Source organism: Barbus barbus (genome assembly GCF_936440315.1).
Source record: "Barbus barbus genome assembly, chromosome: 31".
In the NCBI taxonomy this organism is placed as follows: Eukaryota; Metazoa; Chordata; class Actinopteri; order Cypriniformes; family Cyprinidae; genus Barbus; species Barbus barbus.
In genome coordinates this window covers 1,579,956-1,606,700 of record NC_136759.1, presented here as the reverse complement: position 1 = coordinate 1,606,700, position 26,745 = coordinate 1,579,956, and the positions used below count along the sequence as shown (strand labels likewise).

General features: G+C 34.6%; 1 protein-coding gene across 2 annotated transcripts in view; it reads left to right on the top strand.

The window, feature by feature from the left end:
- The window catches only part of eif4g1b (eukaryotic translation initiation factor 4 gamma, 1b), a 52,949-nt gene extending 26,253 nt beyond the window's left edge, over positions 1-26,696 (top strand). For both annotated transcript variants that reach the window (XM_079388285.1, XM_079388286.1), the window contains 23 exons: positions 390-482; positions 2,155-3,223; positions 4,184-4,266; positions 4,544-4,739; positions 6,129-6,262; positions 6,337-6,456; positions 7,702-8,091; positions 9,996-10,142; positions 10,660-10,896; positions 11,519-11,623; positions 12,732-13,052; positions 14,411-14,522; positions 14,610-14,727; positions 16,336-16,574; positions 17,804-17,928; positions 18,022-18,194; positions 19,183-19,308; positions 19,391-19,472; positions 20,610-20,708; positions 20,801-20,935; positions 21,735-21,816; positions 22,837-22,977; positions 24,661-26,696. In XM_079388285.1, coding sequence (XP_079244411.1) covers positions 390-482; positions 2,155-3,223; positions 4,184-4,266; positions 4,544-4,739; positions 6,129-6,262; positions 6,337-6,456; positions 7,702-8,091; positions 9,996-10,142; positions 10,660-10,896; positions 11,519-11,623; positions 12,732-13,052; positions 14,411-14,522; positions 14,610-14,727; positions 16,336-16,574; positions 17,804-17,928; positions 18,022-18,194; positions 19,183-19,308; positions 19,391-19,472; positions 20,610-20,708; positions 20,801-20,935; positions 21,735-21,816; positions 22,837-22,977; positions 24,661-24,842 — 4,509 coding nt within the window. In that variant the 3' untranslated portion in view covers positions 24,843-26,696. The remainder of the gene's footprint in view (positions 1-389; positions 483-2,154; positions 3,224-4,183; positions 4,267-4,543; positions 4,740-6,128; positions 6,263-6,336; positions 6,457-7,701; positions 8,092-9,995; positions 10,143-10,659; positions 10,897-11,518; positions 11,624-12,731; positions 13,053-14,410; positions 14,523-14,609; positions 14,728-16,335; positions 16,575-17,803; positions 17,929-18,021; positions 18,195-19,182; positions 19,309-19,390; positions 19,473-20,609; positions 20,709-20,800; positions 20,936-21,734; positions 21,817-22,836; positions 22,978-24,660) is intronic.
- The last annotated feature ends 49 nt before the right edge of the window (positions 26,697-26,745 follow it).

Below are 26,745 nucleotides of genomic sequence, written 5' to 3'. Positions count from 1 at the left end.
GTGTGTGTGTGTGTGTGTGCGTTTGCCTCGGAGAGCTGGCGAGTCGATGTATTATTCATTGCATAAAGTGCAGATAAGTTGGACAAACAGTCAGATTCGAATTTGTGCGGAAAGTTTCCAGGCTGTTGTGCATTTACTTCTTTATAAGGTGCTGCGCTGTGTGTGTGTGTGTGTGTGTGTGTGTGTGTGTCAGGGGCATTCGTAGCATATTTTGTCTCACAGCACTGAGAAATGCTTCTTGGGTTAAATCACTCACTGTTGTTTGTCTCTTGTTTATATCGTGACTTATTTGTGCTTTAGTCTTTTCCTTGTGCTGCATGTTAAAGTCTCTCTCTCTCTCTCAGCCATGTTCTCATTTCTTCTGTTACGTGTGCTAAATGTCTCTCTAGATCCGGATCAGAGACCCTAATCAGGGAGGACGTGACATCACAGAAGAGATCATGTCAGGAGGTCGAAGCGGCTCCACACCCACGCCTCCACAGGTACTTGATACACACCTGAACCAAGAAAATCATCGCTTCGTCATCATTTACTCACACTCAAGTCAGTCCAAATGACTTAAAAGTAGGGCTGCCCTCGATTAAGGATCACATTTATTAATAAATCATTATAATGAGCCTTTAATTGCCTACATAGCCTAATAAGAGCTCTAGCCCACGCATAAAGCTTGCCACAGCACACCGGCAGAAGTAATGATTATGAATGTGTCAGGGAAAAACAGTAGGGAGGCTGCATTTAACATTTTAATCATTTGATAAACTAGTGCTTTCTTTGTTTCTATTTAAGAGAAGACGGCGACACTGACTCGTCATCTGGGACACGCCTGTATACATGTTTCATACGGATTTCATAATCTGAGAATATTGTTTACCATTTGAATTGTTTCATTTGAAAGTAGACATTTCACTCTCTATAGATATATGTGACCCTGGAGCACAAAACCAGTCTTAAGTCGCTGGGGTATATTTGTAGCAATAGCCAACAATACATTGTATGGATCAAAATTATTTTATGCCAAAAATCATTAGGATATTAAGTAAAGATCATGTTCCATGAAGATATTTTGTAAATATATCAAAACTTAATTTTTGATTAGTAATATGCATTGCTAAGAACTTAATTTGAACAACTTTAAAGGATATTTTCTCAGTATTTTGATCACATATTGTTTAATGTCTGTATGGCAAAGATATACACAGTTTCACGCTGAAGTTCACAGAGACCGATACGGCAGAAAGCGCATCCTGTTTGCTTTCATTATTTTACAAAAGCGCAATGTTTTGTTGTTATTGTGAGTGCACACAAACAAACGAGTCTTTACAGATTTGAAAGATTTATTACTTTTATATTTGAGCAAAAATTAGGGAGTATTTTAAGAGCAAATAACCGCACCTTCACCTCCTGACCTGCAGGGAGCTACTGTTCAGCTTCCACACGCCACACAAACACTATAGCGCACATTTTTCTAGGTTAACATTAGATTGAGCGGCCATGTAAAGTTGCTAATACTTACATATTTCAGATAAGTCATATTTGAGGTCGATGAATGATAAGCAAGCATTTGGATGTATTACCTCAAAGAGCAGCCGTTAACGATCTGCTCATCTCGGACTGCGTGACTTTGCTTGTGTTTTTTTTCTGTGACCTAATAAAATTTTGGTCAACCAATCCTCTTCTGTTTGACTAACGGTTAGTCGACTATTAGAGGGCAGCCCTACTTAAAAGTGAATGTTTTGTCATCATTTACTCACTCTCATGTCAGTCCAAATGACTTACAATTTAAATTTTTGCATAAACTAAAAATTAACATTTTATTTACTCAAATCTCATTCCAGTTCAAATGACTTAAACTAAAAGTGAATGTTTTGTCATTTACTCTCATTTTAGTCAGTCCAAATCATTTATTTTAAAAAGAATTAACTAAAAATTAATATTTTGTTGCCATTTACTCACTCACGTCAGACCAAATTACTTATAATTTAGATTTTTGTGTAAACTGAAAATAACGTTTTGTCATTTTGTACTCACTCTTATGTTGATTTAAATGATTTATAAATAATTTTTGCATAAATTAAAAATGTACATTTTGTCATTTAAGCACTCAGTCCGAATGACTTAATCATTTTTAATTTTTGTGTAAAAAAACGCACACAGCCCAACGGTGACAACGGCACACCTGCAGTCGCCATGACAACCAGATTGGAGTTTCCCATCCCTCCAGGCGAAAGCCCGATACCCGATTCCCCGCCGACTCCACCCCCTACCAGTTCGATAAGTGATACAGTAGATGCTCCACCCCCAGCGCCTGCAGATGACGCCCACACCACACCCACTGTGGTGGAACCGCCTGCCTCGAACGGTGCTGAAGCCACACCCACTACAAGCAAAGAGGAGGGGCCTATGACTGTAACGCTGCCCGTTGCAGCCCCCCAGGCAGAGACCACGCTTGAATCACCAATAGTGCAGCCCGAAGAGCTCCAGCTGTTTAACGGTGTCCTGGCAGGCTCCGCTCACAGAGACGTCAGTCCTATCGCCGAGCCGGACATCGCGAAAGAAGCGCCACCAGTTACCGCCGATATCCCTGATAGTACTGTCAAAGAAATCCTTCCGAAGGTTGTGAAGGAGACTCCCATTGCTGTTGTTAAGGAAGTGCCAGCTCCTGTTGTCAAGGAGCCTACCCCTCCGGTTGTCAAGGAGACCCCCACTCCGGTTGTCATAGAGCCTACCCCTCCGGTTGTCAAGGAGACCCCCACTCCGGTTGTCAAGGAGACCCCCACTCCGGTTGTCAAGGAGACCCCCACTCCGGTTGTCATGGAGACCCCTGCTCCCGCTGTCAAGGAGACCCCTGCTCCCGCTGTCAAGGAGACCCCCGCTCCCGCTGTCAAGGAGACCCCCGCTCCCGCTGTCAAGGAGACCCCCGCTCCCGTCATCAAGGAGACCCCTGCTCCTGTCGTCAAGGCGACTGTCCCTGTGGTTGCCAAGGAAACGCCTACACCTGTTGATGCGGAAACCCAGGAGGCTGTTGTCAGGGAAATGCCTGTTGTCAAGGAGACCCCTGCCATCGAGGAAACACCTTCACTTGCTGCCAAGGAAACCCCCGAACCACTTTTCAAGGAAGCCACTGCCCCTTCAGAGGTTGTTTCTAAAGCCTCGCCCCCTCCGATGGAAGGGCGAGAGGACACGCCCACTACACAGACCACTCCCTCTGAGAGTTCTATGCAAGGTATGAGTCGTAAGACAATCTCACAATAGCATACTACTATTACTATTTTTATCATTTGTATGCTAGTATGTGAATCCAGATGTTGTAAAATGTCAAATATACATAGTGCCTGTTTTTTTATTTACAGTTATAGTATTTATTAATATTTTGAATTAACTTCTATTTTTATATTTTTAGTTTACTATTTTTAGTTTAAATTGTAGTCATTTTGTTACGTGTAATTTTTTTATTTCAGTTTTTTATTTTAGTTTCCATTTTAGTAACTTCAGTACTTTAACTTAGACAACAATTTTAAATGTTGCCTTTGGCAACTAAAATAAATGTTTGTTTCGTCGAATAGTTTTTAATGTAATATTTATATTTAATTTCACATTTCAGTAGTTTTAGTTTAGTTGTAGTTAAAAACAACAACACTAAGTACTCAGTATGTTGCCACAAGGAGAGCTATAGTGTGCTTTGCGTAAACTAAAAATTAATGTTTTGTAACATAATATAGTAATTTACTGTCATTTAAATACAATTATAGCATTCATATTTGAATTAATTTTTTTTTACAGTTTTTATTTTTTAGTCATGTAGTCTTTTTTTCTAAAGTCTTTCAGTTTCTGTTTTAGTAACTTTAGTACTTCTACAAATTTGAAATGTTGCCTTGGCAACGGTGTTTGTAGATGCGCACTTCAGAATCTCGACGCAAAATAGCGGGTCATTTTGGAACTTTTCGCATGCTATTTTATGAATGCTGTTAATTCAGACGTATTTTGTTTCGCCTACTACATTGTAGGGAAGTACGTGATTTCGGATGCAGCCTAAATGGTAAACCAACAGTTAATGTTTGCATAATTGCATGAGAGTATGTTTCTGGCCTGAAGCTCCTTTGTGTTTTATATCATGGTTTGTGAAGGCTGTTGATGTCTGTTTGATTTCATAGTGCATTTATTTTCTGTGTTTGTGTGTTTGCAGCGGTTTCTGTGCCAAAGAAGAAGAGAAAAATGAAAGACCTGAACAAGAAGGAGGCGGGAGATCTGCTTGATGCCTTTAAAGAGGTCTGTGAACGGTTTGATGCCAGAAACTGTTTCTTTGTATTCAATAATAAAGTAGTTCAAGGCCTGTACGTTTACAATTTATGCAAAGCTATTGAATTGCTGTGAGCGATGTGATTTCAAGACTTTCTGAAAATACAGATTTCACAAAATTCAAGCCATACAATGTTACAAATTTGACTTTCTTCTTGTATGGAATGATTCTGTGTTAAAGTGAGGGATAATTAAAATATTTCTACATATGATTAAGGTGAAAGTGACCTGTTGTCTTGTTTTAAAGCCCACACCACCTGAGCCAGAGGCCACGCCCCCAGTGAAGGCGGAGCCAGAGAGCACTGCCCCAGTGGCCCCGCCCCCTGCAGAGGAAGTGGATGAGACGTGGGAGGAGAAAGAAGATAAACTTGATGCTGAAAACATCAAACCTCAGAGTCCCACCCCGAGTTCACCCACTGAACAGAAATACCAGTATAAAGAAGGTAAATGAGCGTCTGATTCATTTCAGTGGTGCTGGACTTACATAACGGAATTATTCAGATCGATTAATCAGTTACAGATTATGGTTGAAAATTTGTGTCAGGCCAATTAATTCTAATGATTCTATTGATTTTTGGGTAGCTTCACGAAACCAACAAGGTGTGTGGAAAAAAAATTAATTAGATGTCAAAGAATCAAAATATGATGCTGGAACAAATCTGCTCTTTGTTTTCACCAAGATTTGGAAACAAATATAAAATGGTAATTAATTTTTCTGATAAAAATTGTGATTGAAATGTTTTTTTTATTTGTTTTTGTTTTTTTAATAGGGCCAATTTTTTTATGACTGTCAATCGTTTTATTTATGTATTTATTTTATTTATTTATTTCTGTCGCTAAATTTAGAAAATAAGATAAATCACCTATATATTTTTTATATATGCATTCATATCATTCAGGGTTATTATTGTTAACTACAACTAAAACACAAAAAACATTTTTGTCATTTTAAATAAAAAAAAAATAGAATAAAATATTTTTAAAAACCCTAAATTTTCCATTTAATTTAACTTGATGTACTAAAAGAACTAAAACTGAAATAAAAATGTATTTAAAAAAAAAAAAACTAGGCAATAAAAAATACTAGTGCTGGGCAACGATTAATCGCATCCAAAATAAAAGTTTTTGTTTATATAATATGTGTACTGTGTATATTTATGTATATATAAAGACACACACATAGTGTATATTTTGAAAATATTTACATGTATATAATTGTATTCATATAAATAATATAATACATTTAATATATAAACACAAAATGTTTACATCTTATATATGTGTATTTATATATACGTAATAAATATAGATCACATATATTATGTGAACAAAAACATTTATTTTGGATGCAATTAATCGTGATTTAATCATTGTCCAGGACTAAAAAATACTAATATAAATGAGAAAACAAAATTACTCAAAAATAAAACAAAATATAAAAATAAAAACTACATATAAACTATAATAGTATCTCACTGATGCTAAAATAACACTGTATCCAAAGCACACACATGCACATATTTGTGTTTATGCATTGTTTGCAATAACTTATTTGTTGAAAATAATGTTAAAATTATTTGTCAACTCTTCATTAATTGTGGTAGGAAATAAACTTGTAAAAAATCCAAAATTCCTCTTTTTAAATAATTTTTTAATAAAGGCTGATGAATTGCATGAAAAAATTTAGAAAATGTTGCTTGTTTTGTTAAATGTTGCTCATCAGTTATAAAATCTGCATTTCAGGTATTATGTGTATTGCATAATCATGGATTCGGTTTATTTATTTGTTGAGGATGCAGAATTGCTAATAAAACTGTGCTTGTTTCCCACAGAACAATGGAAACCGCTGAACCCCGAGGAGAAGAAGAAATACGACCGAGAGTTTCTGCTCGGCTTCCAGTTCATCAGCGCCAGCATGAACAAACCTGAGGGTCTGCCGCAGATCTCAGACGTGGTGCTGGATAAGGTATCTGAGGCTCACACACACACACACACACACACACACACCTGATGCATTGACATGGCTTTCTCTCTCTGCAGGCCAATAAAACTCCTCTGCGGCAGCTGGATCCGAGTCGTTTAACCGGAATGAACTGCGGTCCAGATTTCACGCCTTCGTTTGCTAATCTCGGCCGTCCGTCAGCCGGAGGGCGTGGCCCGGTCAGTTTCCATGGCAACCTCAACGGAACGCATGCTTTTGTGTTTATTTTTACAAACATTTTACTATACTGTACTGTTTTTAATGTAAATACACAGTATTTCTATTCAGGGGAATGTTTAACTTTTTGTATTTTAAAAGAGTATCGCCTGAATGTGTTTTAGAATTTTTGTAAATAATTTAGTTTTTTTTTTTTTTTTTTTTTATAATAATCTTTGCCGTGGCGTTAAAAATGATAAATAAATTAAAATAAATTACTATTTTAATAAAATAAATTATATTTTATTTTAATTTAATTAATTTATTACATTTTTTTAATGATAGCCTTGCTGCTGCCATGGAGCTAAAAATAAATCATGGAGGTAGAAATGAATAAAGAAAGAAAGGAAAGTAAATAATTTATTAATTTTACTGAAATAAATGAGAAATTATTTAAATTATTTTTTTTACAAAAGCCTTGCTGCTGCCATGGAGCTAAAAATAATAAATTAAATAAAAATAAATTATTTAATTTATTTAAATTTCCCCAGGTTGTTATTATATATAATTAATCATTATTCATAATTTATTATAATTAATTTTTAATGACTAATAGTAAATAATTCAAATGAAGAATTTATCACTTATTTCAATAAAATAAATCATTTTAATCATTAATTTATTAAAAAATGTAATTTAATTTAAAAAATAATCATTTAATTCATTTAAAAATTTAATAAATTAACTTGTTATAATTCAGTTAATGAATTAAAATAAATGGTTTATTATTTATTGTTTAAAAAATTAATTATAATTTAATTTGTATTTTTATTGTTGCTAAAAATAAATTAAATTATAAATAAGTGTATATATAAATGAATAAATAAACAAATTATAATTTGTTTAAAATATTAAATTAAAAATAAGTGTATATATATATATATATATATATATGTATGTATATATATGTATATGTGTATATATATATATGTATATATATATATATGTGTATATATATATATGTATATATATATATATGTATATATATATATATATATATATATGTATATGTATATATATGTATATATATGTATATATATATATATATATATATATATATATATATATATATATATATATATATATATATATATATATATATATATATATAGTTTATAATTTATTTGTAAAAAATAAATTATACATAAGTGTATATATAATTAAATATAATTTATTTAGTTAAATATAATCTTTCCCTGTCTCCCTAGCCGTCCGGTCTGAGCGGTCCTCGTCGTTCAGGTCAAGGCCAGCGCGGGAAGGAGCCGCGGAAGATCATCGCCAGCGTTTCTCTCACCGAAAACGTGCAGCTGAATAAAGCGGAGAAGGCCTGGAAGCCGACAGTGAAGCGCAGCGGCCACGTCGACCCTGTCGAGGACGAACCCGAGTTCCTGAAGACACAGGAGCTGTTCAAGCGCGTGCGGAGCGTGTTAAACAAACTAACGCCGCAGATGTTCCAGCCGCTGATGAAGCAGGTGACCGAGTTCACCATCGACACCGAGGAGCGTCTGAAGGGAGTCATCGACCTCATCTTCGAGAAGGCCATCTCTGAGCCCAACTTCTCCGTCGCCTACGCCAACATGTGCCGCTGCCTGATGGGGGTGAGTGTGAGCCAAACGCAGCTCTGCTTTCAATAAATTAATACCAGGATCACCGTGGAATACAATAGAATGCTTTATTTCAAAATGCAACAAAATTGTAGAGCTTCTGCTTAAGGTGCATAGTAGGGCTAGACGATATGGTCAAAAAAAGTGCTGTCAAACGACTAATCACATACAAAATAAAAGTTTATGTTTGCATAATATGTGACCCTGGACCACAAAACCAGTCATAAGGGTCAATTTTTCAAAATTGAGATTTATACATCATCTATAATAAATGATCTGTCCATAATTATCACGATAAATGTCAAATCTTTATTTCTTTCAAGTTTAAAGCCAGATTTTTGCTCCAAAGTGAAAACCAGACCATTAATTTTCCTTAAAACAAATATCTAAATAGAAAAATGTATTTCTTAGTTTTTGCATGTTCTAATGAGTGATATTGTTTCAAATCAAGAAACAGGTTTGGGTTGCCTATTATTAATAATAATAATATCACTTTTTTTGTCTCTTAGAAGTGCACATTCGATAGTAGCTTGAGTTAGGATGAAGAGGCACATTTTTGTTCATCGAAATCAGTAATAAATTGTAGCAACCTCAGTTTTATATGGTTAAATTAGTTTTTGTAGTTTTTTAAGTAAGCATTGGTTTCTTATAGTAGCATACATTTAAATCATGATAAACACAGTTAAAACCACACATATAGCACCTCAATACCATGGTAAAAATATAACTATATGGTTTTTAGGTAGCCTATTTGTATGAAAAACATCCAGTATAAATGCACACTTGCTATAGCTTAATCACAAATGCATATCATTATATACCATCACTCCTGTAATAAAATTCAATGTGAATTTACCATGGTCCAGTGAATGTTACTGCAGTAAATCCATGGTAAATGATGGTGATGATGCCTTCTGTCTCGTTGCACACCGTGTTTCTCCTGTTTGGCTTTAAACTAGAGTCATTTGTGTTTATTGCTGAATTCAAGCGCTTTAAACAGCGCTGTGAGATCCAGTGTAGAGTGAACACATCTGCTCTAGTGAGTGCAGAAACAATATATGGAACATTTATCAAACTCATCATAGTGTTTTATCAAGGAAAATTATATCACGATAATTATCGCTATCGAATTATCGGCCAGCCCTAGAGCATAGGTACATAATAAACATAGAATAAAAAAGAAATGTGCATAATAGAAATAAATAGACTAAGAAAATAGGGAGAATTAAATGGAAGCAATTGCTTGTATAAAAAAAAAAAAAAATGAATAATTGTGTTATAGAAATATTGCACTGGTATGATGATCTTGCTCTAAGAGTGGAAAATATTGCACTGAAGAAATATTCTTTTCAATATAGACAAAACTGAAAATCAGCAAACACTGTGGAACCAAATAAATTAGAAACAAATGTTGTAAAAACTTGCAAAATCACCTTAGATAAACAGTAAAAGTCAACAATGCATGGTGATTGTTTCTGGAGTGGATTCTGAGCTTAGTTTTGAACAGCAGGTGGCGCTGCATGCTTTACAGTCGTACTCTACTTGTTTCCAAACTATTGAACACACTTGAACCTAAAATAATCATTCATACAATTCAAAAAGGTTGAAGCGAATTACAAGGGTGTTCACAGTGTGCCGTTTACATTAATCTCACGTCATAAAAGCATTCTGAGCCGAGGTGAGATTACAGACTCAGCCGAACACACAAGTGCTCTTCATCAGCGTTCGAGTGTGCAGATAAAGAGTAGAGCGCCACCTGCTGTTAAAATATAAGCTCAGAATCAATTCCAGAGAGAATCGCCATGCATTCAGAAAATCCACAAATCGATTCTGGATTGGGTTTTTTTTCGTTGTAGCCCTAATGCTTTGTGTGATTTATCGTCTGTCTCTCATCGCAGCTGAAAGTTCCCACCTCGGATAAACCCGGAGTTACGGTGAATTTCAGGAAACTGCTGCTGAATCGTTGTCAGAAAGAGTTTGAGAAGGACAAAGATGATGATGAAATATTTGAGAAGAAGCAGAAGGAGCTGGATGCCGCCACAGGGGTAAACACACACACTTGTTTCGCTATCCTTGTGGGGACTCTCATAGGCGTAATGGGTTTTCTACTGTATAGACCGTATATTCTATTGCCCTACACCAACCCTACACCTAAACTTAGCCCTCACAGGAGACTACATTTTTTGATTTTCCTAAAACTTAATTCTGTGTGATTTTATAAGCTTGTTTACCCGTGGGGACCTCAATTTAGGACCCCACCATGACAAGTCCCCATGAGTCTGTGTGTATTCAGGTTTAAGTCCCCACCGGTATATAAAAACAAGTGCTCTCTTACGCACACACACATACGCACATACATACTGTACATGCACGCACACACACGCACACACGCGCACATACATACACGCACATACACATGCGCACATAAACACGCACACACGCGCACATACATGCACACGCACATACATACACACACACACGCACACAAGATGGCATGCAAATATGTATATATTTACATGGTTCAAAGGCATTTATGACCACTTCCTGTCTCTGCCCCTTCAGGAAGAGGAGAAGCAGAGGTTGAAGGAGGAGCTTGAGGATGCCAAAGACAAAGCCCGGCGACGGTCGCTAGGCAACATCAAGTTCATTGGGGAGCTGTTCAAGCTAAAGATGCTGACGGAGACCATCATGCACGACTGCATCGTCAAACTACTGAAGAACCACGACGAAGAGAGCCTGGAGTGCCTCTGCCGCCTGCTGTCCACCATCGGGAAAGACCTGGACTTCGAGAAGGCCAAGGTGACTCTCACGCATTACATTACATCTCATGCACCAACCACAGCAGTAGTGTGGGATATTATTGTGTATTCTGTTGCTATAATGTTTTATTTGTATATTTCAATATATTATTGTGTAATATAGTTTATCAATGCAATTATTTTAATTATATAAATGAATATATATGTATGTATAATTGAGCATGTATATTTAAAGAATTGTCATTTACTAAAAGCAAATAAAATAACAACAACATTTATACATTTATTTATACATATATAACAAGTAAACATTTATATATATTATATATTTATAGTGTATTATACTGTACTTTCAGTAAGTATTTCACTTTGTTGCAAAGGTGTAAATTAAAGTACTAAAATTATTAAATCAAGCATAAAAATATCTAAACTAAAACTGACATAAATAAGAAAAAATTATTAAAATAAAAGCTTATTATGAACAGAAAAATACAACAAAACCAAAATTCTAACACAATTATTTTTATTTCATTTGTTGCCATTGAATTTATAGTTGTACTATTTTTTTAGATTATTTAAATGTATTATTTAAAATATTTATTTCAGTAATAAATCATTTAAGACTCATGCGTATGTTTTGCTGTATCTCTTTGTCTTTTCAGCCCCGAATGGATCAATATTTCAACCAGATGGAGAAAATTATTAAGGAAAAGAAAACCTCTTCCAGAATTCGCTTCATGCTGCAGGACGTTCTTGAATTACGACGGGTAAACAATGGAAATAAGTGTGTGTGTGGGTGGGGGGGTCTGAGTGTGTGTGTGAGTGTGTGTGTGTGTGCAGGGGGGGGATCTGAGTGTGTGTGTGTGTGTGGAGTGGGGGATCTGAGTGTGTGGGGGTGTGTGAGTGTGTGTGTGGAGGGGGGGGATCTGAGTGTGGGTGTGTGTGTGTGTGAGTGTGTGTGTGTGGAGGGGGGGGGGGGGGGTCTGAGTGTGTGGGTGTGTGTGAGTGTGTGTGTGGAGGGGGGGGGGGTCTGAGTGTGTGGGTGTGTGTGTGTGTGTGTGTGTGTGTGTGTGTGTGGAGGGGGGGGATCTGAGTGTGTGAGTGTGTGTGTGTGGAGGGGGGGGATCTGAGTGTGTGTGTGGAGGGGGGGATCTGAGTGTGTGTGTGTGGGGGGGGATCTGAGTGTGTGGGTGTGTGTGTGTGTGAGTGTGTGTGTGTGTGGGGGGGGGGGGGTTCTGAGTGTGTGGGTGTGTGTGTGTAAGTGTGTGTGTGTGTGTGGATGGGGGGGATCTGAGTGTGTGTGTGTGGAGGGGGGGAACTGATTGTGTGTGTGTGTGGAGGGGGGGATCTGAGTGTGTGGGTGTGTGTGTGTGTGTGTGTGTGTGGAGGGGGGGTCTGAGTGTGTGGGTGAGTTTTTATTTTAATAATTTTTTCTTATTTTTTAATGTCAGTTTTAGTTCAAATTGGGATCTGTAATATATTCTAATGTTTTAAAAGAAGTCTCTTCTGCTCAGCAAGGCTGTATTTATTTGTACAGTAAAAAACACACAAGCTTGATTCAAGAAAGGGGTCTCAAAATGGCAAAAAAAAGAGATTAATTTGATTAATTTTAAGCTAAATTGTGCTTTGTTGGTATCATGTCTGGTGTTAAGTAAATATTTTTAAATTGTTTTGTAATTGATTTTTTCGTTGAAAAGCAAGACAAAACAGTAAAAAGCACATTTTGGCTATTTAATTTATTCAGTGGTGAAAAAAATTGGCAAAATACATGGGAAAAAATGCTAATAATCGGTAAGAATTTATTTCGGTGCATCCCTACTTACTGTCAGTGTAATGTTTCTTTCTGAGCATTTTTTTTCTCTGGGCGTTCCTCAGAATAACTGGGTCCCGCGGCGAGGAGATCTGGGGCCAAAGACCATCGAGCAGATCCACAAGGAGGCGGAGCTAGAGGAGCACCGAGAGCAGGTCAAAGTTCAGCAGCAGCTCCTGTCCAAGAAGGACAGCCGCAGTGGAGGAGGTGGAGGAGGAGGAGGAGGAGGTGGAGGAGGCGGAGGAGGAGGAGGGATGGGGCCCCGTGGAGGTTCCCACACACCTGGTTCCCGTGGCAACCAGGCCCCTGATGACGGCTGGAACACGGTGCCCATTTCCACCAAGAACAGACCCATCGACCCCACACGACTCAGCAAGATCACCAAGGTCTGATTCACCTCCAATACATCCATCATCAATAAATAATCAATTATAGAAGGTTTATCGAAAGAACTGTTATAGAAATTTACCATGATTTATTTATTTAGTAACATTTACTCTAAGAACTCTGGCAGAAATGTTATATTCATATTAAATATGTGACTGGAGCACAAAACCAATCATAAGGGTCAATTTTTTGAAATTGAGATTTATGCATCATTTAAAAGCTATTTGAAGTCATAAAGTCATAAAACTATTAGAAAATCTGGAATCTGAGGGAGCAAAAAAATCTAAATATTGAGAAAATCTCCTTTAAAGTTGTTCAAATGAAGTTCTTAGCAATGCATATTACTAATCAGAAATTAAGTTTTGATATATTTACGGTAAGAAATTTACTAAATATCTTCATGGATCATGATCTTAATATCCTAATGATTTTTGTCATAAAAGAGAAATGTATAATTTTGACTCATACAATGTATTGTTGGCTATTGCTACAAATATACCTGTGTTACTGATGACTGCTTTTGTGCTGCAGGGTCACTTTTTAGAAATGTTCGGTGTTTTAAATAGACATTTTGTAATAATGCTAAGTTTAGGGTTATTTATTTATTCAGTTTTAGTTTTTATTTCCAGTTTTTAGTGCATCAACCTAAGCTGGTTTCAGTTAGTTGTCAAAGCAACATTTCTGATTTTAATTTGGTTTTCTTCATTTTTCAATTAACAAATGTTTTAATAGTTTTGGTTTTAGTTAACAATAATAACCTTGATAAAAGTATTATATTATTAATATAATTGCACTATTTAAATTTATATATTTTATAAAAATATAATTGATGAGAGGTATTAATTTTAACTTGTAGTTTGTAAATAACTTAAACTGTAACCTAAAGTAGCTATTTAAATATTATGAAAATTATTATAATTTATCATTTAGATTAAATAATTTTAATAACACTCACATTTTCCCTGATGTCGGTTAATGGTTACATGACATGCAGGTACACAATTAAAATATATATTTATGTTTATATTGCATTATTATCATTTGTAATGTTTTATTATTTATTTAAAATTCTAAACTTAAAATTTTGAAATATTATTTTAAATTTACATTTTTATGATTTAATAAATTTTTAGCTTTTCATTAACTCACAAACCCCCTGCAGTGTAATGTTAGTGTAATTGATTTGCTAATATAGTTTTTATTAATATGTTGCTTCAATTTTAATTTTAAATAGTTGCACATAGTTAAAAAAAAAATCTCAGTTTTTGATGCTCTCTGACTTACTCTCACTATTATCATTGAACACTTTGTGCTGTGTGTGTGTGTGTGTGTGTGTGTGTGTGTGTGTGTGGTTTAGCCGGGCGCTTTGGACTTCAATAATCAGCTTCTTGCCCCCGGGGGTAAAGGCTCGTGGGGCAGTTGGGGCAAAGGCAGCAGCGGAGGCTCCGGAGCCAAACCCAGCGACAGCGGTGAGTGTTTGTACACGTGTGAGTTATTATACACACATATTCAGACGTGATGTGACTCTAACTTGTTTGTTTACATGTGTTTTATAGCCCAGGATTCTGGTCGTGCCAGCACTTTGAACCGATTCTCAGCCCTTCAGCAGCCTTCCTCCTCTTCATCTTCATCTTCATCCGCCAACATCGACTCTGACCGGAGGGTTCCTCACAGGTCAGTTTATTAGGGATATAAAAATGGGGTGGGGGGGGGGCCCTTCTGGCTGGACAGGGTTATTATGATTAACTAAAGCATCAAAAAAAAACATTTGTTGCTTGAAATGAAATTAACTGAAATAACATAAAATATGTAAAATATATTATATATATTTATATTTAACATTTTAAATGTATACATCAGAGTTATTATAGTTTACTAAATACATTAAAAAAAAAATATTTAGTTAAAAAATAAAATAAATGTTAACTGAAATAAAACGTTTCTCATTTTCACTTTGTTGAACTTCATTTACTAAATCTAAAACTGAAAATTAAGAAAAAAGGAATAAAAACTAGACATATAATAACAATAGACATTTAAAAAGCAAAAATAATAGAAAATAAATAAATGTTTCGTTAGAATGTCCAGCTGTAAAAAAAACGGGAAAAATAATAGAATTTTTAATCAGTTATTAATTTGAAAGACTGTATATAAATGTTATTTTTATTGATCTGTTACGTTATTTTGTATTGTTTGTATTTGTGTAAATATTTAAACTAAATTATTTTTTATCTTTATGATGCTGATATGGCCTAAAAGGAAAAATAAATCAATAAAATACTTCAAATTATTGAAACTATTGCGAAATTTTAATCAGAATAGAAAATATAAAAATAAAAACTAATTTAAAATTGTAATAAACAATGTCAAAGTAGACATTTTATTTGTATCTAATATTTTAGTGTGGTGTTTTTTTGTTTTACTTTTAAATATTTAAATAATTGTTTTACTTTACAATTCAAGTATTTTTAAGTTTGTTTTAAATATATATATATATATATATATATATATATTTAAAAATTAAATTTTAAATGAACTAATTACACCCAACACTGATTGTAATACTTTCATGTATTTTTATTTCTGTAATTTAATTACAGATACTTCTTATGTAATTGCACTTAATACTGTAGACTGTGGAACATTTATATACAATACAATGCAATAGTGATTTAACAAACATTTAAAGTCTATCCTTACAATGCATGCTTATGTAGCCTTCTCACTTTAAATACTTTGAGTTAATCAGAATATTAGTAACACTTTAGTGTCTTTAGTTCTCACTCAGTTACTAGTTGGTAATTAGCATGAAGGATATTGGTTATTATTGCTTTAAAAACACACACATATTAATGTCTTCTTCTGCAAGACCTTATTCTGAATCTTTAATCCCACCCAATTCTTAAACTTAACTTAACTACTTCACTAATATTAATAAGCAGTAATTAGGAGTATACTGAGGCAAAAGTCATAATTAATAGCTAAAAGTGAGAATTGGATTTTAGTGTGACCAGAATAATTTTATGTCGTTATTTGAAAGAATTAAAAGAAGCGTTTCATGTCTATCCTTTAGAAAGTAATAATTAAATTAGAGTAATTTGTACAGTAATCTAATTACACTGTTGAAGATGTCATTACTAACTTGTCTTTGTTAAAGTAACTTACGCAATTTTAAAGTCAAAATGAAAAATATAAAATTCTAAATATTAATAAAAACTGTAATATTAATAAAATAACGCTACTGTGTGATTCTGATGGTTTATGCCTGTGTGTGTTTGTTAGGAGTAGCTCCAGTCGGGAACGCAGCGATCGTTTCGACCGGCGTGATGACCGCTTCGACCGGCGCGACGAGCGCGGATCAGACCGGCTGGACCGGAACCGGCCCGCGGTCGGCAAGCGCAGCTTCAGCCGAGAGAAGGAGGAGAGGAGTCGAGAACGAGCGCAGCGTCCCGCTGAGATGGTGCGCCGCGTCTCCAGCATGACCGACGAGAGACAGAGAGAGCGCGGCGGCCACGACAACGGTACGCTGACCCGGGGTCAGAGGTCACGGGTTCAGTGACCAAAAGCATTGTGCAGTACACGGTCATTATAGTTAAGAAAATTAGTAGCGCTGTCAGTTCTTGTTTGCATAATACATGTGGACTTATTATGCATATATATATATATATATATATATATATATATATATATATATATATATATATATATATATATATATATATATATATATATATATATACACACGCATGCATGTATATATTTAAGAAAAATGTTATGTTTATATATTAAATATATTTATAAATGATATGAAGATACATATGCATGTAAATACATTTCAAAATATATACATGCATGTGTGTATTTATATATGCATGATAAATATATGCAGTACACACATTTATTATGTAAACAAACTTTTATTTTGGATGATTAATCGTTTGACGGCGCTAGATTCTAGTTTAGCATTATTTAAAAGCTCTTTTTAGAAGGACTGGGTTGAAAATGTATTTTTTTAAATAGTCATGATTTTTATTTGAGCAATATAATAATTCTTTATAAATCCTCTTAGATTGTGTCAATACTATTTTTATTATTATTATTGCAATATTAATATTATTACTGCAATATTAGTTCTGATAGGTTCTTTTATTTTACATATTATTATATATTTTAAAAATATTGTAAATATTATATTAATTAATATTAAAGATTATTATATTAAATTAACATTTTGAGTTAATTATTAGCTTTTTATCTACTCCTGCATTTCACTCACAACCCCCAGTTTTGCCCAAACCCAGTGCTAAATTTGTGTTATTATTATTGCAATGTTATTCATATCAATATTGCAGTAGTTTTTATTACTTTTATTATATTTAATTATTTTTATATTTTAAATAAAACCTTTTTTTTATTATATAATTCATTAACTTTTCATCAACTACTGCATTTCCCTTACGCATCCCAGTTTGGGAAATTCTAGCCATTAATTTTATTTTATTCCAATATTAACATTATTATTTATTAATATTACCATTAATATTGAAACAGTAGTTATTACAGTATTAGTATTCCAAGTGTCTGTCATTGCAATATAAATTACAACTTATTCCTGTTGTTAAAAAATATATATATTTTTTTTTTAATGGAAAATTATGGAAATAATGGATTGCTTTTAATGCAGATAGAACCAAACACATGCAGTTATGAGGAGATTCACAGGTTTTGTTGTGTGTGTGTTGGTTTTTAGCAGTGAAGAGAGAAACCGCTCCCACTCCTCCACCTGCTCCGTCCAAACCGGCGCTGACGGAGGAGGAACTGGAGAAGAAATCCACTGCCATCATCGAGGAGTATCTACACCTCAATGACATGAAGGTACACACACACACACACACACACACACACCCCTGGTGATCTGGCCTGTGTGTAACGTCTCCCTCTGCTGCGGTTGCTCCTCCGCTCCTGCAGGAGGCGCTGCAGTGCGTGGCTGAGCTGAGCTGCTCGTCTCTGCTGTCTGTGTTCGTCCGGACGGGGATCGAGTCGATGCTGGAGCGCAGCGCCACCGCTAGAGAGCACTTGGGTTTACTGTTTCACCAGCTCGTCAAAACACAAACACTATCCACACAACAATACTACAAAGGGTGAGACACGGCTTCATTGTCTGTGTGTGTGTACTATTATAGTTCTTAATATTTTCAATTAGATTTATTTATTTATTTTTACTTTCATTTTAAAGTTTTAGAATTTTTTTTAATTCTAAAACTTATTTAGAAAGTTTTATTATTTATTTAATTTTCTTTTTTAATGTATGTTTTTATTAATTTTTATATATTTATTTATAATTGATCAATTATTTTATTTTTTGTTTTATTTATATTATATACATATACATATTCTGTTTTTACTTATATTATATTTAAAGTTTTATGCATTTTGTTTTGTTTTTGTCCTTTTCAGTTTTTGTTTATATAATTGTTTTTTATTTTTATTCATTATTTTTAGTTCATTTATTTATTTTTAAATATTTTAGAACTTCAAATTAAAATAAACAAAAATGAAATGTTGCCTTGGCAACTAGCTGAAATATAAATAGATTTTTTAAAAATATTTTAAGTAGCGAAAATGTGTTTTATGGTTTTATGTAGATTTATTTAATATAATAAATATAATGATGATAAAATAGGACAGGCACACAATCTTATTGTGTGCTTTATAATTTGTATTTATTTCAAGTTTAATATTGAAATAATTTAATTTAATAAATACAATGTTTTTATGCTTCTAGTTCACGTTAATAATTATGATTTATAAAGTGTTATTTTAGTATAAACTAACTGAAAAATATAAAAATAATCTAATTCAAAAAATTTACAAACTCTAATAGTTTATTATTATTTGTTCATTTTGAATTAGATTTTTGAAATCTAATTTTTTTTTAATTAGAAATTAGATTATTTTCAGTTTGCATTTTAACCTTAGTTTATTTTATTTTTTTGTGTTTTTGTCATTTTTATTTTATTACATATATTTTTTTTTTTAAGTAGTTTTACGAGTTTTTAAAATATTAATGGTTATATATTTGTGTACATAAAATACAACACATTAAATCTGCTGGTAATGGTTGTTCAGGCTGTTGGAGGTGCTGGAGGTTGCGGAGGACATGGCGATAGATATTCCTCACATCTGGCTGTATCTGGCCGAACTCATCAGTCCCATGCTGCTCGAGGGAGGGATTCCTATGGGGCCGCTCTTCAGGTGAGCCTGCAAACCCCTCACATCCATTACCTGCCGGTAAAGCCACACAGAAATCAATCAGTGACCTCTGGTCTGTCCACAGGGAGCTGTCCAAACCACTGGTGCCTCTTGGGAAGGCTGGAGTTCTGCTGGTGGAAATCCTCAAGCTGCTCTGTAAAGGAATGGTGAGACGCTTGTGTGAATCCATTCATTCCTGTTTGACACCAAGGCTGCATGATTCATTGAAATTCAGCGGTTTATCAACTCGAATTTAAGAAAGCCTTACATATTACTATTGCATAATGAAATATGATCACAAAAGTTTTAGCCAAGTTGCGCAGCCCTAACAAACCTGCAAACCTGGAGTTTTATTAATTCTATTTTAAATTGCAGTCACGTTTTTGATGAGAAAAACTTGTGCATTTGGAAACGAACATGCATTTATAATCTGGCTGTTGTCAAAAGAGAAGCGTCCCTGTGGTTTTCCTCCTAAACTGAAGTTCAATGATTTAACAACATGTCATGAAGAGATTAAGACGGCTATAATACATACTAGTCATGTTTACAGCTTTAATGTAAAATTAATAATAATTATTATTATTTTAAAACTTTTTTATTTTTATTTTGAATCTTTAACATTTGTATTTTGCACTTAAAAATTACATTACTAAATTTCTTATTTAATGATTGTTTAATACTTTCATTAGGTAATAATATTTTTAATATTTTTATTATTAATATTATATAGATTTCTTGATTTTCTTTCTTTTTTTTACAGTGAAATATTTCTTTAAGAGTTTTATTTTATTAATATTAGTAGTAGTAGTATATAATTGTGTTTTACTTTTGTTTTTACATTTTTATTTTACATTAGTAATATTTCTTATTTTGTTTAATAATATTATTTGGTAATAATAGTATATAATTGTATTTATTTTTTGTTTTTTACTTTTTTTGCATTTCTATTTTATAGTGAAATTATTATTTTGTTTAATAATATTATTTGGTGGTAATAATAATAATAATAAGTTTTGTATTTTAAATTGCAATAATTGTTATTTTTTTAATCAGAATCCTCAAATCATACAATCCTACTTGCCGTGTTCCAAATTGCTTGCTCGTTCACTATAAAGTGAGCGACACTGAGTGAGCTGAGTGATTCAAATGCTATTGTAAACGCTTGTTGTACAGTATAAAGTGCATTATGGGTACAAAAGAGTGCAATTCAAACTACACAGCAGCATGGTTGACGCGCCACATAGTGAGCGATTTCAGCTGCTCTGAATGAAGCTGTGTCTGTTCTGAACTCTTTCCTGTCTCAGAGTCCTAAGAAGGTGGGAGGGATGTGGAGAGACGCGGCGCTGAGCTGGAAAGACTTCCTCCCCGAAGATGAGGACATCAATAAATTTGTCACTGAAGAGGTTTGCGACGAATTCAGTCGAAACAGCAGCAGATTGATCGATGATTATTACTTATGATCTGTGTGTGTGTGTGTGTGTGTGTGTGCGTGCAGGGAGTGGAGTTCACTCTAGGTGAGGAGTGTGTGAGGAGCAGTAAAGTGACTCTGCGTCCAGAAGACATTTCTAGAGAGCTGGAGCGACTCCTGCAGGAGAAAGCTGACAACCAGAGGATCTTTGACTGGGTGGAGGTATGAATGCGTGCGTGTGTGTGTGTGTGTGTGTGTGCGCTCATGAAATGCATTTTCTAAATGATTTTATAATGTTTCCTGAAGTGCACTAATCTCAGTGGGGGGTCATTTTCTACCCTGATTTTAGCCTCTGATTTGTCAGAAGGGGCGTGTCTGCTGTGAGACCAGAATGGAAACTATGCTGTGTTTGGCTAACTGTTTTGCATATGAAATGAGCATTACATGTGGAGCTCTCTTAACTGTTACTTTGTTACTGTTAAACGCATATATAAAGCTCTATATAAATACCTCCTTCATTAATACTCTACCAGCCGCCAAAATGAACTCTGGGTGAAAAGTGATGATTGCGATGACATTTCTGCAATCTCACCAATAATTTCATCAAAGTTCTGGTGATGGGGAAAAAATAAGAGCTGGATGGAAAAATTTGCTCTCAAATGTTTGCGTTCGCTCACAAAGCTTTTGTCTTTTTCTGACATTTCTTTGCAAGTGAAGGCAAGCATGTGAGCTGAGAGGAAAAAGTATATTTCAATGCGTTTGCATTTTCCTAAGAAACTTATTTTTAAAGGAACACAGTTTTGCAAGCAAACACACAGTTTCTTGGGGGAAATGCAAAAGTTTTAATGCTTTTGTGTTGTGTTCAAACGTTTGCAAACCATATTTTTTTATCCATCATGTCCCCTTAGGAGCTGTACTGTACAGCTACAAATATGAATGACACAGTTTATTTCAAGATGTATTCTAGCTTTTGTAGCTGTTTGTTTCACCTCAGTGACCTTTGACCTCTCTCTCTCTGCAGGCCAATCTAGACGAGCAGCAAACATCATCGAGCACGTTTATCCGAGCGCTGATGACCACCATCTGTCAGTCTGCCATCATCTGTGAGTCTCCACATCCTCCTTTAATACTGCTTCCTGTTAAAATCACACTCAGACAGGAAATAATGTGGGCGGAGCTTGATTTTAGACAACAGGATTTGATCAACAGGATATATAATTATTTCAGCTCGCTGCCAAGGCAACATTTCTTGTTTTTATTTAGTTTAACTTGATGTACTAAAATAACAAACGTATTGATTTAAAAAAAAACAAAAAAAAACAATGTAGACATTTAAAATAAAAACACAAAAAATATAAATGACAAACACACAAAGAAATTACTAAAACTTTACCTAAAATTAAAATAAAATCATAATATAACAAATTAAACACTGTTGAGGAAAAAAACATCAATAATTAATGTAATAGTAATTTACGATTGTTTATGAATATTATAATTAATATTGTAAATTAAATTAATAATAATGAAATAACTGGGGTTTTTGATGGAAATGTAGGGAGTTTGTAAGTTGTTGAGAAATCAATAATTAATAAAATAATTATAATTAATGTGTATGAATATTATAATTAATAATTAATTGTAAATTAAATAGTAATAAAATAATGGGTTCTTGGAGGAAAAGTTAATTATGTTTTAAAAATATTCAGATTTCTAATATAAATAATAATTGTAAATTAATTTTAAAATAATTGGGTTCTTTAGTGAACTGCAGGGGTTTGTAAGTTGTTGAAAAATAAATTATTACTGTAATAATTGTTTGTAATAATTAAATAAAAACTAAATTTAAAAAATACTTTTATAAATAAAATCCTAATCAAAATACACCCTTAATAAAAAAGATGAAGTATTTGTTTAGCTGCATGTTAAGTGACCACTGATGTTAGAGAAGCATGCAAATGTTGAGTTCAGGCAGACTTCAAGGAAATATTTTAGGTCAAAATCGTTTGTGAATCCCTGCATCAGCAGAACAGAGACGTCTCGGTGTTATTTTTATTTATAATAATGTCAAAAAGTAAAAGTCATGTTGGCTTTAATGTTGTTTTCATCCTGTCATTATCAAGGTGAGAATCCATATAAAGTAGACACTAAAGAAATTACCCAGAAGGCCAAGCTGCTGCAGCGCTACATTAAAGACGAGCAGAAGGAGCTGCAGGCGCTCTACGCCTTACAGAGTCTGATGGTGCAGATGGAGCAGCCGCCAAGTGAGTGTGTGTGTGTGTATAAGTTTATAAATCCTGGTGGGGACTTAAACCTGAATACACACACACTAAAGTGAGGTCCCCATGGGTACAAAAGCTTATAAATCATACAGAATGAGGTTTTTTGAGAAAGTAAAAATGCAGAAAGTCTCCTGTAAGGGGTAGCTACAAGGATACTTGTTTTGCAGTGCTGACCTGTGAGAGTGAGAGTGAGTGAGAGTGTGAGTGAGTGTGAGTGAGTGAGTGAGTGTGTGTGTGTGTGTGTGTGTGTGTGTGTGTGTGTGTGTGTGTGTGTGAGAGAGTGAGTGAGAGTGAGAGTGAGAGTGTGTGAGAGTGAGTGTGTGAGAGTGAGTGTGTGAGAGTGAGTGTGTGAGAGTGAGTGTGTGAGAGTGAGTGTGTGTGTGAGAGTGAGTGTGTGTGTGAGAGTGAGTGTGTGTGTGAGAGTGAGTGAGTGTGTGAGAGTGAGTGAGTGTGTGAGAGTGAGTGAGTGTGTGAGAGTGAGTGAGTGTGTGAGAGTGAGTGAGTGTGTGAGAGTGAGTGAGTGTGTGAGAGTGAGTGTGTGAGTGTGTGAGAGAGAGAGTGTAAGTGTGAGTGAGAGTGAGTGTGTGTGTGTGTGTGTGTGTGTGTGTGTGTGTGTGTGTGTGTGTGTGTGTGTGTGTGTGTGTGTGTGTGTGTGTGTGTGTGTGTGTGTGTGTGTGTGTGAGAGTGTGTGTGTGTGTGAGAGAGAGAGAGTGTGTGTGAGAATCTGCTGACCAAAAATTATTCAGACAGCAGATATAATTTGTTTTACTAGTGGATGCAGGACACTGTAGTTAATTTCTGTAAGTCTGGGTTTCCCCCAGTGGTTCATGAGGGCATTGCAGGGGGTTCGTGAGTTGGTACAAGGTATGCCTTCTAGCGAATTAATCAAAAATAGAAAAAATAAATAAATTCAAGTTTTTGCAAATGCATGTTACAGGTTTATACAATTGTCATGTAAGTGTAAAATCTTATGTATAAAATAATTATCTTTTTGGAAAACCCTGAATTTAAAAAAGTATTGTGGAAAAAATGTTATACATTTGTAAATTAATATGAATTTTGTGTTATAATAATATCTATATAAATATTACTGAAACTTTAAAACTGATAAAAGTAGTTTTTAAAGTTAAACATGCAAATGTGCAATTAAATTGAAATATTTACTTAAAATATCAGGGGGTACTTTAAGTAAATAATGTCATGTTAAAGGGGTTCGACTGACCAAAAAATGTGAAAACCCCTGATGTAAGTGATGACAGCAAAATACAGTAAACTGTGACACATTAGACCCTAAAATGATTCATATAGTGGACTACTAGTAAAATATGGGATTCACAAATATTCAATCACTTTGACCCGAGCATGTTTTTCTTTAATTGCTAATGTGATGTTTTTCCACCACAGACTGAACTAAATGAAGCATTGCTTGGTGATTGGTTGAGCTAAATGGGTTTTATCTAATTGTGTTCTTAAATTTAACATCCAATTAATTACATACCTTTCTATCAGTTATCTGACATTATCAAGATCAGTTTGTTCTGACGCAGAGTTCTTGTTATATTTTAAACTGTGAGAAATGTTGAAGGTGTCTGAATAGTTTTGGTTTGACGGTATGTGAGCATCTCCTCGTTAATCACTAACATCGGCCCGTTTCTCTTCCTGTAGATCTGCTGCGCATGTTCTTCGACGTCTTATACGACGAGGACGTCATCAAAGAGGAGGGCTTTTACAAGTGGGAGTCCAGCAAAGACCCCACCGAGCAGCAAGGCAAGGGCGTCGCCCTCAAATCCGTCACCGCCTTCTTCACCTGGCTGCGCGAGGCTGAGGACGAATCAGACAACAGCTAGAGCTTAGGCCACGCCCACTACCGAGATGATTGACATGGAGGGCAAAAAAAAATATTTTGAAAAGAAAAAAAAAAAAACAGAATGAAACATTTGGAAGATTTTCAACACCTTTTTACTTTCTGTTTTGTCTTTCCGTTTGCGCAAAAAAAAAACAAAAAACAAAAAAAAGCCGTTGAACTGAAACTAAATAAGTATTAGAGGATGACAAGCCTTATCTGCTCAGAATTTTAGCCGTTAGCATTGCTACTTCCTGTTTCCTGCTCTCGCCGCCAATGGAGACGGACGTCGATGACATCATCACTCGTTTATGATGTCACTTCCTGGTGACAGAACGCTGCTCAGAGTTCTATTTTTTAGTTCCGAAACCCTTTATATAAATATATATATTCGTGGGCGCTGATGTGGTTTTGCGCGGAGCGGCTGATTGTGTGCGTGTTGCTGTAACGAGGATTGGATTTTTTTGTTTGTTTTTTGTCGTTTTCTTCGATTTGGGATTTCGTTCAGTTCTAGTGGAGTGTTCCGAGCTCTTTTTTTCTACGTTTTTTTTTTATGACAAAAAAAAATATAAAAAATGCAAATCGTCCCTTTCGGAGCTGCGGTTTTCGGAGGTCGTTCACGGCTCTGGGTGACATGAGTGCGACGAACTTGCTAGAGATGTTCAACTTTGACCTTTTTGCTGCTGCTGCGACGCTTCTGCCGGCCCGAGCCGACGTATGGTTCACATCATATTTCACGGAGAAAAATAAACGTTTGAGAAGTAAGGAGACTTGAGGGTGACGAGGAGCGCTTGGGGACGTGCTCTTTCGCACCTGATGTGGACTTCACGAAACAAATCATTACGACTTGAAAACATATATATAGAAATAAGTGTTTAAAAGAAAAAAAAAGCTGGAGAATGAGAGAGTACGAATACTACATGCCTTTCAGCTCCCTGGAGAGCGGCCTGTAAATACACGTTTTGTTTTGTTTTCCAATAATAAAAATGCTAACTTTAATGCCATGTATTAATTGTTTGGCTTTTGTTTTTTCTGTATTTAATTTTTTTTTTTTTTTTTTTTTAACCACCCGGCTTGTATAATTATCCTCCTCTAGTTATTGATTATAGTTTAATGAAATTATGTAAATATTTCTCTCTTCTTTGCTTTAAGTATTTAATTGAGAAATTAATGCCTCTTTTCACATTTGAAACTGGAAGAGATAATAAAGAGCATTGCAATGAAAAAAAACGTGTTGTTTTCCAGAGATTTCGTTATTTCAGCACAAAATAATCGACCAGATTTATCATGTTTTTGGAAAAACTCTTGAGTTTGATTACAAACTGTTACATTATAGTCGAGAATTTACTTGATTAATTTCATCAGTTATTATTTTATCCACCTTATTTTTAAAGGTGCTTTAAAAACTTTACCACAAGAGCTGCTTGATATATTGTAATTGTCTTTTTATATGATGTTATATAATCATAAACACTGATTTGAAGAGAAAATCTTTACAGTTCACCGCTCTTTATTGCAGACTAATGAAAGGGAAGCACATTCACAGGAATCCGCTTGATAAGGGTTTCGCCGGTGAACACTAGATGGCTCTCATTCCTCAAGTTATCCTCAATAACATTCTTGCTTTTTAAGAAGTCGGTCTGTCAAACTCATGTAAATGACAGATTTGCAACATTCAGATGAGTATTTATTAGTGCAAGTGTTTATAAAGGTGTGTGTGGCATTGAAAAAGAGGAACTATGGCACAATACGGTTTACTTTCAGGTTGTGATTGATGCACAAAGTGTGTGGTTTATACCTTGTTCTTAATGTGGTGTGTAAAATATGGTCAGTGATTTGATAAACGTGTTATCTGCATTACATAAGCAAGCTTCTCATCTGTCTGATGTTAATTTGAAGGTTTTTAT